This window comes from Mirounga leonina, unplaced genomic scaffold (assembly GCF_011800145.1).
Source record: "Mirounga leonina isolate KUSES-001 unplaced genomic scaffold, KU_Mleo_1.0 Mir_53, whole genome shotgun sequence".
Classification (NCBI taxonomy): Eukaryota; Metazoa; Chordata; class Mammalia; order Carnivora; family Phocidae; genus Mirounga; species Mirounga leonina.
Window position 1 is genome coordinate 65,401,883 of NW_023270807.1, and position 15,179 is coordinate 65,417,061.

At 39.3% G+C, this 15,179-nt stretch overlaps 1 protein-coding gene across 7 annotated transcripts in view; it reads left to right on the forward strand.

Moving 5' to 3' along the window:
• Positions 1-15,179, forward strand: part of FIG4 (FIG4 phosphoinositide 5-phosphatase) — a 128,594-nt gene that overhangs the window by 56,775 nt on the left and 56,640 nt on the right. For all 7 annotated transcript variants that reach the window (XM_034991791.1, XM_034991793.1, XM_034991792.1 and 4 more), the window contains one exon: positions 7,486-7,624. In XM_034991791.1, coding sequence (XP_034847682.1) covers positions 7,486-7,624 — 139 coding nt within the window. The remainder of the gene's footprint in view (positions 1-7,485; positions 7,625-15,179) is intronic.

A 15,179-nucleotide genomic window follows, 5' to 3' on the forward strand; every position in this document is an offset into this window, starting at 1 on the left:
CTGACAGATGTGAGGTGATATCTCATTGTGGTTTCGATTTGCATTTCCCTGATGATTAGTGATGTTGATTGAGTATCTTTTCATATGTCTGTTGGCCATCTGGATGCCTTCCTTGAAGAAGTGTCTCTTCAGGTCCTCTGCCCACTTTTCAATCAGTTGTTTGTTTTTTTTGGTATTGAGTTGCGTGAGTTCTTAATATATTGTTGGTATTACCCCTTATTGGGTATATCATTTGCAGATATCTTCTCCCATTCAATAGATTGTCTTTCATTTGTTGAGGGTCTTCTTCCCTGTGCAAAAGCTTTTTAGTTTGATGTCGTCCCATTTGTTTCTTTTTCCTTTTGTTGCCCTAGGTTGTTAGGAATTTTATCATCGGTTTGTATAGACAGATTGATGCTTTATAGGCAACCCACCTGACTCTCTTTCAAGCTCATTTAAAAAACTGTTCTTGAGGCTTCACATATTAGCATGCTTTGAGGTTTGTCTTTAAGAAGTACCTTTGGTTTCTAACATAGCTGGTTACATCGGCAGTTGGAGGATGCCAACAAGAGATACCTAGGTACTCCTTTCAGATGTTAGGAAGAGTTTTCTAATTTTAACTGTCTGAAAGACCTTGTTAAGCTCCTTCTAACCTTTTTTTTTTTACATTTACGTTTTGATAAGCTGAATTTTCTTGCTGAAGCTTGTTGAATTTAAATCCTGTTACAAGAAAGAAAAAAAGATACAGGATATCTTCAACAATTAATAATAGATCTGCTGTGTACATGCATACATGCCCACATACATACACACATGTGCAATTTAAAATTGTGGTGAGTGTGTGTGTGTGTGTACGCATGGAGGGGAATCATATCCTTCTCAGATATTTTAAAAAAGAGAAGTTCACAAAGTAAAGACTGTAAAGCTCACCACACATGGGAAACATGAAACACTCAGCTTAATGATCATACTGTAAGGTAGTGGAACAGTTTTTCTCCCTTTCTGCTCACCACTGGAACAGGGGCGTTCAAGGGAGGAGAACATTTTAGTTTATCAAGACTAGTGAGACAGCCTTCTAAGGTCATCCTTCTAACAGCAGGTTTAGAGTGGACAAGCTGTGTTTGGCTCTAGCGGAAGAAGACACTTGGCAAAATGTTTTGTTTTAATAACATTTTAAATAACATTAATAACTATTCACCTGTGCTGCAACCAAGGCAGTTAAACATGCAAGAGAAAAAGTTGTAACTAATTACACTCCGTTTTAAACTGACTGCAGTTCTCCAAAGGACACTCAAAACAGTTCTACTACGTTTCTCTAGTATATTCATTTGAGAGGAATGACCATTTGGAAATGACCACTTTCCAAAAGGACCATTTCATACCATTTCATGTCTTCTAAAATCTACAGCACCCCAATCTCAGCCGGGGAGCTTCCTTGTACTTCACTGAGAATGTGTCATTGAGGTGAACTCCCTCTTCATTGTCCCTCTCAAAACAGAGCCTGTCCTTATCTGCATCTAGTTTCTGTATTGTGTTACAGTGGTTGGAGTAGCCCCGTCCCATCTTAGGCCAAGCCCTCTGCCATGCTTTGAATCCCATCCCTTCATGCTTTCCTGTAAGTAGACTCTCATTGCTGTACATCATCAGTTTCCCTTTCTCTACTGCCTCATTTCCATTAGCATGAAAGCGCTCCTTAGTATTTTCCATCAGACCCTTCCTTAGTATTTTCTATCAGACCTTTCCCCAGTCCCACGTCCCCCTCCAGCTCCAGTCCTTTTTCCTTACGTTCCTAAGCAAAACCTCTTGAGTGATCTGCGTGCCTGTTTCCTCTCCTATCCTGTTCTCTCCACCTGCTTCACCGGGCATCTCTCCACCACTGAACCTATGCTTGTTAAAATCACCAGCCATCTCCATATTTAGCCAAATCCAGGGTCACTTCTCTGTCTTCATCTTGCTCAGCCTTTCAGCAGCTTTTATCACGGGTGACCACTCCCTGTTTCTTAAAACTTACCTCTGTGATCTCTCAGTCTCCCTAGTGACATCTCCTGCCCCATTTCTAAACCCTCTTCTCTTTTCTCTCTACACTTTTACCTTAGGGGCATCTCATCCAGCTTGTAAATACTGTGCATTTGACACTCACCTTTGTGTCTCTAACCTTGACTTCTCTACTGAACTCCAGACTCATTTTTTCCAAAAGCCCACCTAGCTAGCATCTCTTCCTGAATATTGTGTTAGTTTTCTATCGGTTCTATAATAAATTACCACAAAATTGGTGCCTTAAAATAGCACCCATTTATTATGTCACAGTTTCTGTGGGTTAGAAGTCTGGGCACAGCATCGGCTGTGTTCTCTGCTTAGGGTCTCACAAGGCTGGTAAAAATGAAGGCAGTGAAATCAAGTGAAGTCAAAAAGAAGCCAAAATTAAGTCGGTGTCAGACAACTGGGCTCTTACCTGGAGGCTTCCAGGCTCATTCAGGTCAAGGGCAGAATCCCATGCAGTTAAAGGACTGAAGTCCCTATGGCCTTGATGGCTGTTGCCTGGGGGTCATTCTCAGTTCCCAACGGCTGCTTGCCTTCCTTGCCTTATGGCCCACTCCGTCTTCAGACCTAGCAGTGGTACATTGAATCCTTCTTGTGCGTCTATCTCTCTGCCTTCCTTTCTACTTCCCTCTTCTGCCTTTGCAGGATCCATGTGATTACAGTGGGCCCACCCAGGTAACACAGGAGAATTGCCCTATCTTGAAGTCAGTGATTAGTAACCTCACGTACATCTGCAAAGTCCCTTTTGCCATGTGATATAAACTATTTATGGGGATGACACTAGGGAGGAAAGGTCTTGGGGGCCCCAATTTTTTTTTTTAAACATTTTATTGCTTTATTTGTCAGAGAGAGAGAGAGCACTAACAGGGGAAGCAGCAGGCAGAGGAATAAGCAGACTCCTCGCTGAGCAGGGAGCCTGATGCAGAACTCGATCCCAGGACTCTGGGATCGTGACCTGAGCTAAAGGCAGACCGTAACCGACTGAGCCACCCAGGTGTCCCTTGGGGCCCAAATTTCTTACTACGGATATCTAACAAGAATCTCAAACCAATCAGTTCTGAGACAGAAACTCCTTACTCTGACTCAAACCTATTTCTCCACTTGCCTTTTCCACCTCAGCACCCGTTGCTCAGTTCAGAAACCTTGGAATCATCCCTGATTCCTTTATTTTCCTTACTTATCCTCGCTGTCCCAGTCCCATCTCTCAGCAAATCTCATTGTCTCAGCCTCCAAAATATACCCTAAATGCTTCTGCTGTTTTTCATCTTGGCTGCTGCCGTGCTGGTACAAGAAACCGTCAGCTCTTATCTGAACAACCGTGGTCTCTCCTGCTTCAGCTCTCTGCCTCCACACGTGGGCTCCTGTTTTTCACAGCAGCCAGAGGGGTCTTTTTAAAACTGAAGTCAGATAGCATCACATGCCTCTTTAAAAGCCCTTCCAGGGCTTTCCATCACACTTAAAATACGGCTCTTTGCGGTGACCTACAAGGCCTTGTGTGGCCTGGCCCCGTCTGTCTCTAATATGGCTGTCCCCTGCCCGCCAGCCTCCCTGGCCTTCCTTCTGCTCCTGGAGCTGCCCAGTCTGTTCCTCCTTCAGGCCTTTGTGTGTGTTTGTCCTTCTGCGTGGGTACAGCCCCCAGAGCTTTGTGTAACCACCTCTTTCTCATTTGTACACTTCAGATGTTACTTCCTCAGACCCTGCAGCCTCTACCCCTGCCCTGACTACCCAACTCAAGGGGCCCTGTCCTCTCCCTTTGCTCTCCTGTCACTCTGTGTCATTGTCTTCATAGAACTTACATCCCCTGAATGTACCTTGTCCATTATTCATTTGTATATATGTTTGTTTGCCGCCACCCAGAGCCAGAGTCAGTCTTGTCTATTACTGTGTCCCTAGTGCAGAACATAGTAGGTTCTTGGGTGAGTGAATGAAGGGTAGTTCTTCTTTTCAGTGATGAAAGTAATATGTGTTAATTATAGAAAGTACAGAATAACTCACAATGAAGTCAGATAATCTTCACCTTCCAGAGACAGCCATTTGTTCATATTTAGAACATGAGCCTTCCCTACACGTAATATTTATGTTCTGCTTTTGCCCTTTTAGATAACGTGAGTAATCTTTATGACCTTAAATATTCTTCTACAACATGATTTTTAGTAGCCTTATGGGCAGTCTATCCTTTAGAAACATCGTAATTTAGTTATTTAGTTATTATTTTGCATTTAGGTTCCTTTTAAACATCTTTAAACATACTTTTTTTTTGCATATCTTTGATGTTATCTTATGGAAATTCCAGAAGCATATTTATTAGGTCAGATAGTATAGATATTGTCAGGGCTTTAAATATATATATAATAAAATATATATCTCAAACCAATATATATAAAATAAAATATATATTTAAAGTCCTGAAAATATCTATACTATATCTATCTATACATAAATACATATGTATATATATTTAAAGCCCTGAAAATATCTATATCTATCTATACATAAATACATATGTATTTACACACACACACATATATGTGTATGTGTGTGTATATACCCCATGAAAACTTCGGTAAGCTGAAATGGCATAAAGCGAGGAGTATCCCCCTACTTTCCAGAAGTTTGAGTTACACCACTTTGCTTTTAGGAAAGCTCTGCGTTAGTATAGTAACAGCTATTTTCATAAAAGTTAAAATCCTCTTCAGATTTCTTTCCATTAATGTGAGCAGGTACTAATGTAGGTCTTTCCCAAGCAGAGTGGCATAATGCAGACTTTCAGAAAGCAGGGAACACCTGTGTTGCCAAATTGCCTTAGAGAAAGGATACTGTATAGCAGTTAATGTTCCCTCAGCAGAGCATGGAAGTGCCCATTTTGATAAGTATTTGCCAGCTTAAATAGGTAAAAAATGGTATTCTGTTTTAATTTGCATTCGTTTGATGACTAGTGAAGTTGAATTTTGGTAGGTTTGTTGTCTTTCTGACTTTCAAAAATTGCATGTTTCTCTTTTTCTATTAGAGCGTTGATCTTTGTCTTTCTCACATTTAATTGGTATTTATTTCATTATATAGTATGAAGTAGGGATCTAACTTTATTGTCCTCTCCCCTGCAGTAATTAAACAGTACTATTTATTGAATAGTGTTCTTTTTCATTATTGATTTCAGAGGCCACTTCATCACAAACTTAATTTAATATTAGAATAATAAATATTCTAGTTCTAAAATATTTTTTTTGCTAATTAAAAATAATAAGAATTGTTATATTCAAACCTGATCTATTTAATACATACATAATAAAACTGGTTAGTGTTTAGCTATTTGAGTGGAGTGTGAATGCTACATTACTCTTTTTTCCTTTAAAGCATGATTGAGTACAAAAATAGGTAATCATTGCCCTCTTATTATCCACAACTACAGAGAACCCACCTATGTTAAGCTCTTGTCCATATCCAAAGTTCTACTGTCTTCCTGAGGGTGGTTGTCTTATTTACAGTCAAGAGTAGTCAGGAAAAGATCCTCAGGCTCATTAAACTGGCCTTAGAGTCCTTAGTTAGGGACCATATGCATCATAGATATATATTTATAGAAGCAGCACATTCAGCAAGTCTTCATTATGATCCTTTGAAGGAATATCCTTTATTTGGTTAGGTTTTTCACATCTCACATTTTATCATACTTGTTAAAAGCTAAGGGAAGCAACTCTGAGGTTTAAAGGATGAAAGGCTCCTTGAAAATATGGCTGAAAATGGAAAGCTTCTCTAGATAGTTTTAAGATATCTTGAGGTAGGGAGGGCGCCTGGGTGGCTCAGTTGGTTAAGATATCTTGAGGTAGGTCCTGCATAGTATGAATTATTAAGTGCCATTAAGGCTATTCAGGAAGCATACAGAATGTAATTACTATAAAAGCAGTATGGGGGCACCTGGTCGGTTAATCATCTGACTCTTGCTTTCAGCTCAGGTCATGATCTCAGGGTCCTGAGATTGAGCCCTGCATTGGGCTCCATGCTCGGTGTGGAGTTGGCTTGAGATTCTCTCTCTCCCTCTCCCTTGCCCCTCCCCCTGCTCTAAATAAATAAATAAATAAATAAATAAATAAATAAATAAATAAAATCTTAGGGAAAAAGCAGTATGTTTACTTCTGTGTTGTGTAAAGAGGGTGCAAATTGGGGTGGTAATGTCTGCATTATTTAATACTTGTTTTCTCTCAAAAGTGGCAAAAAGGTCCCAAATTTGCTCAGCATATAAACACATCCCTTTTATATATTACTTTTGGCCTGAAAGGTAAATGCTGCTTTAATGGAACACTTCCTGTCAAAAAGTAATAACACTAATACATGTTTGATGTGCCATATTTCATTTATTGCTTTTGCTGAGATGACCAAATAGTCCAATGAGAACAATGTTGCTAATTTTAGAGATATCTGTGTTCACTATAGCTGTTGGAAGAAGATTGATTTTATGGTAATGTTACCTTGTTTCGGAAGCAGTCATTTCTACTGTGCTTTTTAGTTCTATGCTCATTTTCAGAAAGAGGGTATTATTTAATTGTGGATGTCTGCCCCAAACTTGAATACACAGGGCTCTGAGACAAGAATGGAAGGCAGAAAATGAGGGGAAACAATGAAGGATGCTGGGGCGGGGGTGGGGGGCAGTGCAGAATGGGAAGGGTGCTTCATGAAACCCTTTAGTGCTTATCATCATTTTTACCAAAATATAATTAGAAAAGGAAGGAAATACAATATATGTGCATATGTGGTTAGTAATTTTGGAGTGGTTGAATAGTTAGAATGAGGCTGTTATCCATGTGCCCACTCTGCCTTCATTATCAGACACAGAAGGGAATGGGCCAGGCCCACAGCTGAGGGGACAGAAAATGTTGTAAACATTGTTTCTGCTAGAGAAATGGAGAATAATCTCTCTCTCAAATGATAAAATCTTTTTAAAAAGAAAATAAAGAAATGGAGAATATCTCTTCAAGGGTTAGAAGCGGAAACTATGCAGACCAACTTGTTCAAGGTTGTGCAACAGAATACGGATAGCGTTGGATCGTTTTGTTTATTTGTTTCTGACAATCTCTGCTTGTCATTGTAACAAAGTGAAGATGTATTTGTTTCTGGTGGACTAAAGAATGGTGAAAATGTGCTCTTATCCTAAAAATAAAATCACTATGGTATTATGGCAGTTCTTGAAGATTTTTAAGAGTCTCAAAATTCACGACAGTGTGTTCACTGTCCTCTAGATTATGAAAGGAATGGAGCAAAAAGGAAACATTTGGAAGCAAGATTTTAATTCTGCTCAAAATCTTAGTGACTATTTTAGATTTTGTGTATGTGTATGACTTCTGAAGTATAAATACTATTATTTTCAAAGGTATGTTTTATGAAATCACAGTTGTACTCTTCTCCTCCTGAGAAAACATTCTCCTGAGTTGTATACCTCAGTAGTGATTTCCTAAAATGTCTATTTTTGCTTTTTAGATGCTGATAGACAAGATTCCATTAATCTCTTCCTGGGAGTTTTTCATCCCACTGAAGGGAAACCTCATCTCTGGGAACTCCCAACAGATTTTTATTTGCATCATAAAAATACCATGAGACTTTTACCAACAAGAAGAAGGTATTTTTCTTCTAGTCTACTATGTAAACTCAAATTTGATGTTACTTTAAGTATGAGAGGCTTTCATTTTTGAGCAATAATCGCATAGGCTAAATAGTCAGTTTTACTACATGTTTGCTGTGAGGAATTCCATATTGTTGGTATCCTGATAACTATGTCTGGGAAATTGTCATTAATAATTGGTAGCTTGCATTTTTCGTAAGATAGAAAGTTCCAAAACTTCATCACTGAACATAAGTTGTAGCTCCACTAAGACAAACCGTATTTCTGAGTGCTTCCTACAAATGTGGAACTTGAAAGAACCCTCACATTTAAGGATCCAGTCTTTAGTATTTCAAGTGAGGGGTCCAAGCAGCATCACTTTGGAATTCTAATGTTCTTTCTTTCCGGAAGCACAACCAGCTCTTGGTGACACTGGTGAGGACAGGGAACTAAAGCAGGGACTCTGGTGGCAGACACCACTTCCACATCTCCTTTTACTCAGGCCTTTCTAGAGTCAATAGCTGTTTCAGGTTCTTTTCATGACAGTTGAATTGATATTAATATTCTCAAAAGAAATAAAGTACTTACCTGTAGTGTGGTCTCTGGGTCAGTTTGACTCTCTGTAGTTGTGTGACCTTGGATTATTTAACCTCTCCCCACCTCATTTTTCTTACCTGCAAATGTGAATGATGGGACACACTTCACAGAGTCATTGTGAGGGTTCAGTGAGGGTTTAGTGAGAAGACTCTTGAGTGTTTTTAACTGAGGCATCACGTACTAACATAGTGAATTTTGCCACATGAGCAAAATTTTCACAGGAGGCTGGAGGCTGGTGCATTCCGCTCAGAAGCCTACAATGTCAAGTTCTCTCATAATGCTTTTTCTCACAGCATCAATTTAATATGGCCCTTATTTTGTGTAGCGGTGCTTCCCAAATACTAGGGGGGTCACTGCCAGTCTGGGCTTAATTGTGTGGACAGGCCATAGGCAACTGGACTATTAGCAAGTGCTGATGTTACAGCTGTTACCAAATTCTGTGTTACTTCAGGAGTGCTTAGAATATATAGGGATGGGTCAGAGTTTCTGTTTCTCAGATTTGTTCTTGTAAGTGCCTATTATTGGAATAACCAACTTACTATTTGAGTTTATTTTCCCTGTTAATGAAGCACTGCTGGTTTTCACATTAAATGATTGCCTCTGAATTTTTGCTGATAAAAAAAGTGGAACTAATTATGTTTATTGGGTGAGAGATGAGTGTAAATAACCGATATTTAGCTCTGGTGATGCAGTTGACTATGGGTAAATGTGGGTGATTTTCCGAAATTTTATATTACCTTCCAGTATTAAAGCTATTAACACAAAGGTTGGGAAGAACCAAAACTCAATTTTTTACTGCAGAAATTAGCTCATGTATTACAAGTGTACATTAAACCACTTGCGTACCTTGAGTTACATAACTGATAACTAAGGCAGGCAGTGTTGGAGCTTATTTGTGACATCAAAAGAAGCTGCTGTTATAGCCCCATTTTCTAGAAAAAAAAAAAAAAGGAAACTGAGGTTGCAGAGAGAATGTGTCTTGACTGAGATAATTCAGCTCATTAGATGATTCAGCAAGAATCAGCTACAAGCCTGCCACTGAAAATAAAGTTTTATCAAAGTAGATAATATGGCTGTTTCAGTTGGTTTGGTCTCCTGTTTTTGTGGGGTTTTTTTTTTTCTCCAGAATATCACAATTCCAAAAATCAGTTTATGCTATCAACAGTAGATATTGCTCATAAACAGTACTTACAAATACTGTAAGATAAATTTCAGTGTTTTTATTTTGGACTTTTGGGTGTCACCCACCTATCCTGGTTATTTTGGTGACAGTTAATATTATAATTCTCAGATAAAATGAATAGTTTAGCCAGAGGCAGTTAACTGGGTGAGAGCGTGGACTTCAGGGTTGGGTGGGGCTGAGTTAGAATTTCTGCCAATGTGTGACCTCTGAGCTATTAAACTCTGGAAATTCTTTTCCTCATCTGTAAAATGGAGAGGACTATGTACACCTCATGGGTCATTTTGAGGATTAAGTGAGAAAATGTGTGGGAACTACTTAGTACTGGGTCTGACACAGAATCAACACAGTCCTGAAGCTGCCAGGCTTTGGAGAGAAGGCCTCCAGTTAAAACCTGTGTGACTGTGGGCAAGTTACATAACTGGTCTCAGTCTCAGTGGCCATTATCAGTAAAACAGACATAATAATACCATCTAACTTGTACATTTTCTGAGCATCAGATGGGATAATATAAATGCTTAGCACATAGCAAATCCAACAGATGTCAGTACTGTGATTATTCTCTAAGGAGAATATATTCCCTAGTTGTAACATTTATTAAAAAATCATACAGGATGACCATAAAATCTGGAAACTTAGATAATATTATTTTATCATTTATTATAATATAATAGCAGTAAACACTTTATATGTATTAGCTTGTGTTTCCAAACTGGGTGACCATCCTGTATTTTATATTATGTTTACCAGTGATTTATTCTGGTATATTTTTATTGAATGATAAGGGAAGGGGGAATAATTCTAGCTCTGACTAGAGTTCATCCAAACCAGGTCCTCTTGAGGTAACTACTTCTATTACTCAAAATCCCACATTTATTGATCTGCCTAGAACCGCTAGATGAAGCTTTGTTCTGAATTAGGTTAATATGTCATACATCATTTAAGATGCTATTTATTGATTCAGTGTTTATCATGTCACCAAGATGTTTTTAGATATTAAGCACTAATTACTTCATTGACTCAGAGTTGGGCGGCTTCCTGGCTCTATTCACTGTCTGATGTGTGAGTTCCCTCTGTGTCTCCCGGGAGAGGTCGTCCGGCCTGTGCATGACTAGTCCTGGTTTGTCCTCTGGGCCGTGTCTGGCTGAGGCAGTTCTTCTCAGACAGTCCACTTACACAGTTCTTCCCCACATCACCCTGAGCTCTGCTGCTAATCCCAGTTTGACCCGCTGAGACCTTAAGAACATGATTTCCCTATCCACTTTATAGTCTTCTAATTATTTGAAGACAAGTTCACACCTTCTCCAAAATCTCTTCTTCAGGGTAAATAGCCCCACTCTCTTCAGCTGTTCCTCACAGACTGTGATCTCAAGTCTCTTTGGGATTCAGAATGCTCTCGTATGGATTCCAGTTCATGTCAATGTTCTTTTTAAACGGTGGTACCCAGACCTAGGTTCAGTAATGGTCACGGTTTGATCTGATTGGTGCCAAGTGTTATGGAACCATTAGAGCCATTACTCCTCTTGGCCTGGTTACTCTGTGTTTATCATTAACTACAAGATTGCACAAGCTATTTTTAGCAATGCCATCATAATGTTGACTCTCTGAGCTTCCTGTCCATTAGAACTCTCAAGTGTTTTTAACATGGCCTGCTACCATGCCTTATCTATACCATTCTTGTATGTTCATTCAAGCATTCTTGGTCATGTTCATATATGCTTTGCCTGCTTCCAAAAGAGAGGGTTTAAATGTATATCCTTGTTATTAACCATTATCTGTAGATTTGTAGCTTCTTCAGTCATCTTGATTCTAATACAAATCCTTGATGAAAAATGTTGAATAGAATAAGGTAGATGGCAGAGCCCCCTGGGCACAACCAGACAACTCCTTCTACCTTAACATTGTTTCATAATTTTTGGTTTGGAATTATTTAAATGGATGTAACTTACTCTACTGTCATCATTTAACTATACTGTCCTCCTGCCCCCATTTCTTTATCTTGTTCACAAATATTAATTACTTTGCTAAAGTCCATGTGTTATTTCAGAGGGCTCCCATGTTTGTTAGGGGAATGAAAGAGTCTTTTTTTTAAGCCTCCCTAATCTTCCTATGTGAGTGAGCCAGTGGAATTGAGCACTCTTCATACTAGGGACCAAAGAAGAGAAGAGCAGCTGACTTATTAGGTATTGTATACAAAGGAAGAAGTGACACCAACTTGCAGTCTCAGTCCTCTGATCCCTGGTCCCAAAGCAGGTTTCTGTCCTGCTTCTGGTGCTCTTCCTCTGAGTAAATGTATGCAGGGGTGAGCTAAGTCCTCTCAGATGCTCTCATCTTCTATCCATCTCAGTTCATCTTCCCTGGGGTGGGGATTTCTCAGGGGCTTCTGTGCTTCTGAGACCCACCCAGTGGTGTTGGACTTTTTAAAAAGTATTGTTACATTGCTTTATCTTGCTTAGAGAAATAAAGTTTAGAAACATTCAGAAAAAAAATCTATGGCCTGTTTCAAGTCACTAACAGATTCTCTTAATTCTTTTTCTCCACATGGTACATTCTGAGCTTAAACACATTCTTTATCATGTTTACTTCTTTATCTTAGGTAAGCTAATCGTGAGCAACATTCTTTAGGAAATTCCTTATGTACTAGCTGATACCTTCTTTATTTTCTTCCTCTGCCAAAATTAAGTGATTACAAAATAGAATTTACACCTGTGTGCACATGCATGTGCATGCACACACACACACACCTTACATAATTAGTCCATGCTTTTTCATTCTTCTGATCTGATAGTCTGGTTCTCCTATGATAAAAGCAAATGAGATTAGACTGGTGTATTTTGGATGTGGATTCATGGAAGTCACTGATCATCTTTTTAGGTTACTCACAACACATCTCTATGTAATACTTGATTCTGTTATCTTGCCGGAATTGACATCATACTCATTGATATGTAGTTTTTGGAATCTATTACTCTCTCACTTTTGAGCGTCAAGACTGCATTTGCCCATTTTTAGTGTAAGTTCCATTCTTCATTTTTTTTTTTTTTAAAGATTTTATTTATTTAACAGAGAGACATAGCGAGAGCAGGAACACAAGCAGGGGGAGTGGGAAAGGGAGAAGCAGAGCGGGAAGCCCGATGTGGGACTCGATCCCAGGACCCTGGGATCATGACCTGAGCCGAAGGCAGACGCTTAACGACTGAGCCACCCAGGCACCCCCATTCTTCATTCTTGGAAAGATGATTGATCCCAGTGATACCAGGACACTTGAATTCTTTTAGAGATGCTCTGCTGTTCCCTTTCATCTCTTGGGCTGTACATGCTTTTCTCTTCTTTTGTTTTTATCTTTCCAGCATGAAACTTCTCATGACTGTTGAAGATAGAAAGAATGCTGGAATTAAGTAGCTCTCCTTTCTCTGTCATTATTTTCAACATGGCATTTCTAACACTGTTCTATGTGTCAGACACACAATAGGTGCTCAATAAGTGTTGAAAGACCGAATGAATTATCCACAAGCAGCAGGCACAACCCTTTTCTGTTCTTTTCATGCTATAAACGTTGCTATTCAGAAAGCAGCGTGAGGACCGGCCCCTCTGGCCTCACCCAGGAGCTTCTCATCAATGCAGAATCTCAGGCCCCACCTACTGAATCAGAATTTGTCATTTTACAGGATCTCCCAGGTGTTCGTGTGTGCACTGAATTTCGAGAAGGACTGCTCTAAGCATAGCTTCAGTCTCAAGCAAAACTTGAAGAGCCTTTCCTATTATCATCTCACTTCCCCCCGTTACAGTTCATTAGGCGTCATGTTCCTTTTTTCCATCATCCTTGGTTATGTATTCTGCTTGCCATCTCTAGGAGAGTTCTCTCTGTTGCCTATTTCATTTAAATACCCCCTATTCTTCATAATTGGGATTATTCAAGATTGTAATGTCAGCATTTTATTTTTAGAAAGCCTTTCATTTATTTAAAATGATCTTTTTAGCATTTTTGGTTATAGACTCTTTTTTTCTCTTCTGAACCTTCTGAAAAACTATGTTTTTAATACACTTTGATATACCATTTCACATCATTCCCCTTCCTAGAGCTCATGAACTTTGATATAGCATTTTCCCCCTAAAAATACAATTTATCAGAATTTGATTTAGTATTAAATCCAATGTTTCAGATTCTTGGCTCACAGCAGATGACTCTTCTGGCAGAAATCCAGGTGATTGAAATTCCCTACTTTCCTCTGCCTGGCCTCTGTAATCAAGGAGTGAATATTTACAGTTAAAGATTAACAGGGCCTCTACTATTTTCTAAGGGAACTTGTTCTTTAGGACTATCCATTCACTTAATGATTTTGCTTAACTGTTGTAATTAGCTATACACACAGACCCATATACATAGAGCAGTGGGGCGGGGGGAGTAATCTAGTTCTCAGATAACCATGTGCAAGAGAGTGTTGGTGGTAGAATTTGGGTCAAGGTCCTGCTGCTCATTGGCTTGCAGAGTAATGCAGGCACATTCTCTGAGGAGACATAAACAGCAGCTCCTAGGGTCTGGCTTAGTATACCCAAATATTTTTTAGCTAAAAGTCAGTAACATCAGAGCATCTTGACTCTCAGGTGTGTTCGTGGCATTTTTGTAGATCTGTGACATAGTTGAAACAAGAAAGGGGTTGGGAAGGAAATGAACATGTTGAAGACCTCCTATGCCAAAAACTTCACAAACATGTTCTAAAAAGACAAAAAAGGAGAATACAGGTAGCAACCTCTTCGACCTCAGCCGAAGCAACTTCTTCCTAGAAACATCGCCAAAAGCAAGGGAAGCAAGGGCAAAAATAAACTATTGGGACTTCATCAAGATAAAAAGTTTTTGCACAACAAAGGAAACAGTCAACAAAACCAAAAGACAACCGACAGAATGGGAGAAGATATTTGCAAATGACATATCAGATAAAGGGCTAGTATCCAAAATCTATAAAGAACTTACCAAACTCAACACCCAAAGAACAAATAATCCAATCAAGAAATGGGCAGAAGACATGAACAGACATTTTTCCAAAGAAGACATCCAAATGGCCAACAGACACATGAAAAAGTGCTCAACATCACTCAGCATCAGGGAAATCCAAATCAAAACCTCAGTGAGATACCACCTCACACCAGTCAGAATGGCTAAAATTAACAAGTCAGGAAACAACAGATGTTGGCTAGGATGCGGAGAAAGGGGAACCTTCCTACACTGTTGGTGGGAATGCAAGTTGGGGCAGCCACTCTGGAAAACAGTATGAGTTTCCTCAAAAAGTTGAAAATAGAGCTATCCTACGACCCAGCAATTGCACTACTGGGTATTTACCCCAAAGATACAAATGTAGGGATCCGAAGGGGTACTTGCACCCCAATGTTTATAGCAGCAATGTCCACAATAGCCCAACTATGGAAAGAGCCAAGATGTCCATCAACAGATGAGTGGATAAAGAAGATGTGGTATATATATATATACAATGGAATATTCTGCAGCCATCCAAAAACTGAAATCTTGCCATTTGCAACTATGTGGATGGAACTAGAGGGTATTAGGCTAAGTGAAATAAGTCTATCAGAGAAAGACATGTATCATATGATCTCACTGATATGAGGAATTCTTAATCTCAGGAAACAAACTGAGGGTTGCTGGAGTGGTGGGAGGTGGGAGGGATGGGGTGACTAGGTGATAGACATTGGGGAGGGTATGTGCTATGGTGAGTGCTGTGAATTGTGTAAAACTGTTGAATCACAGACCTGTACCTCTGAAACAAATAATACATTATATAT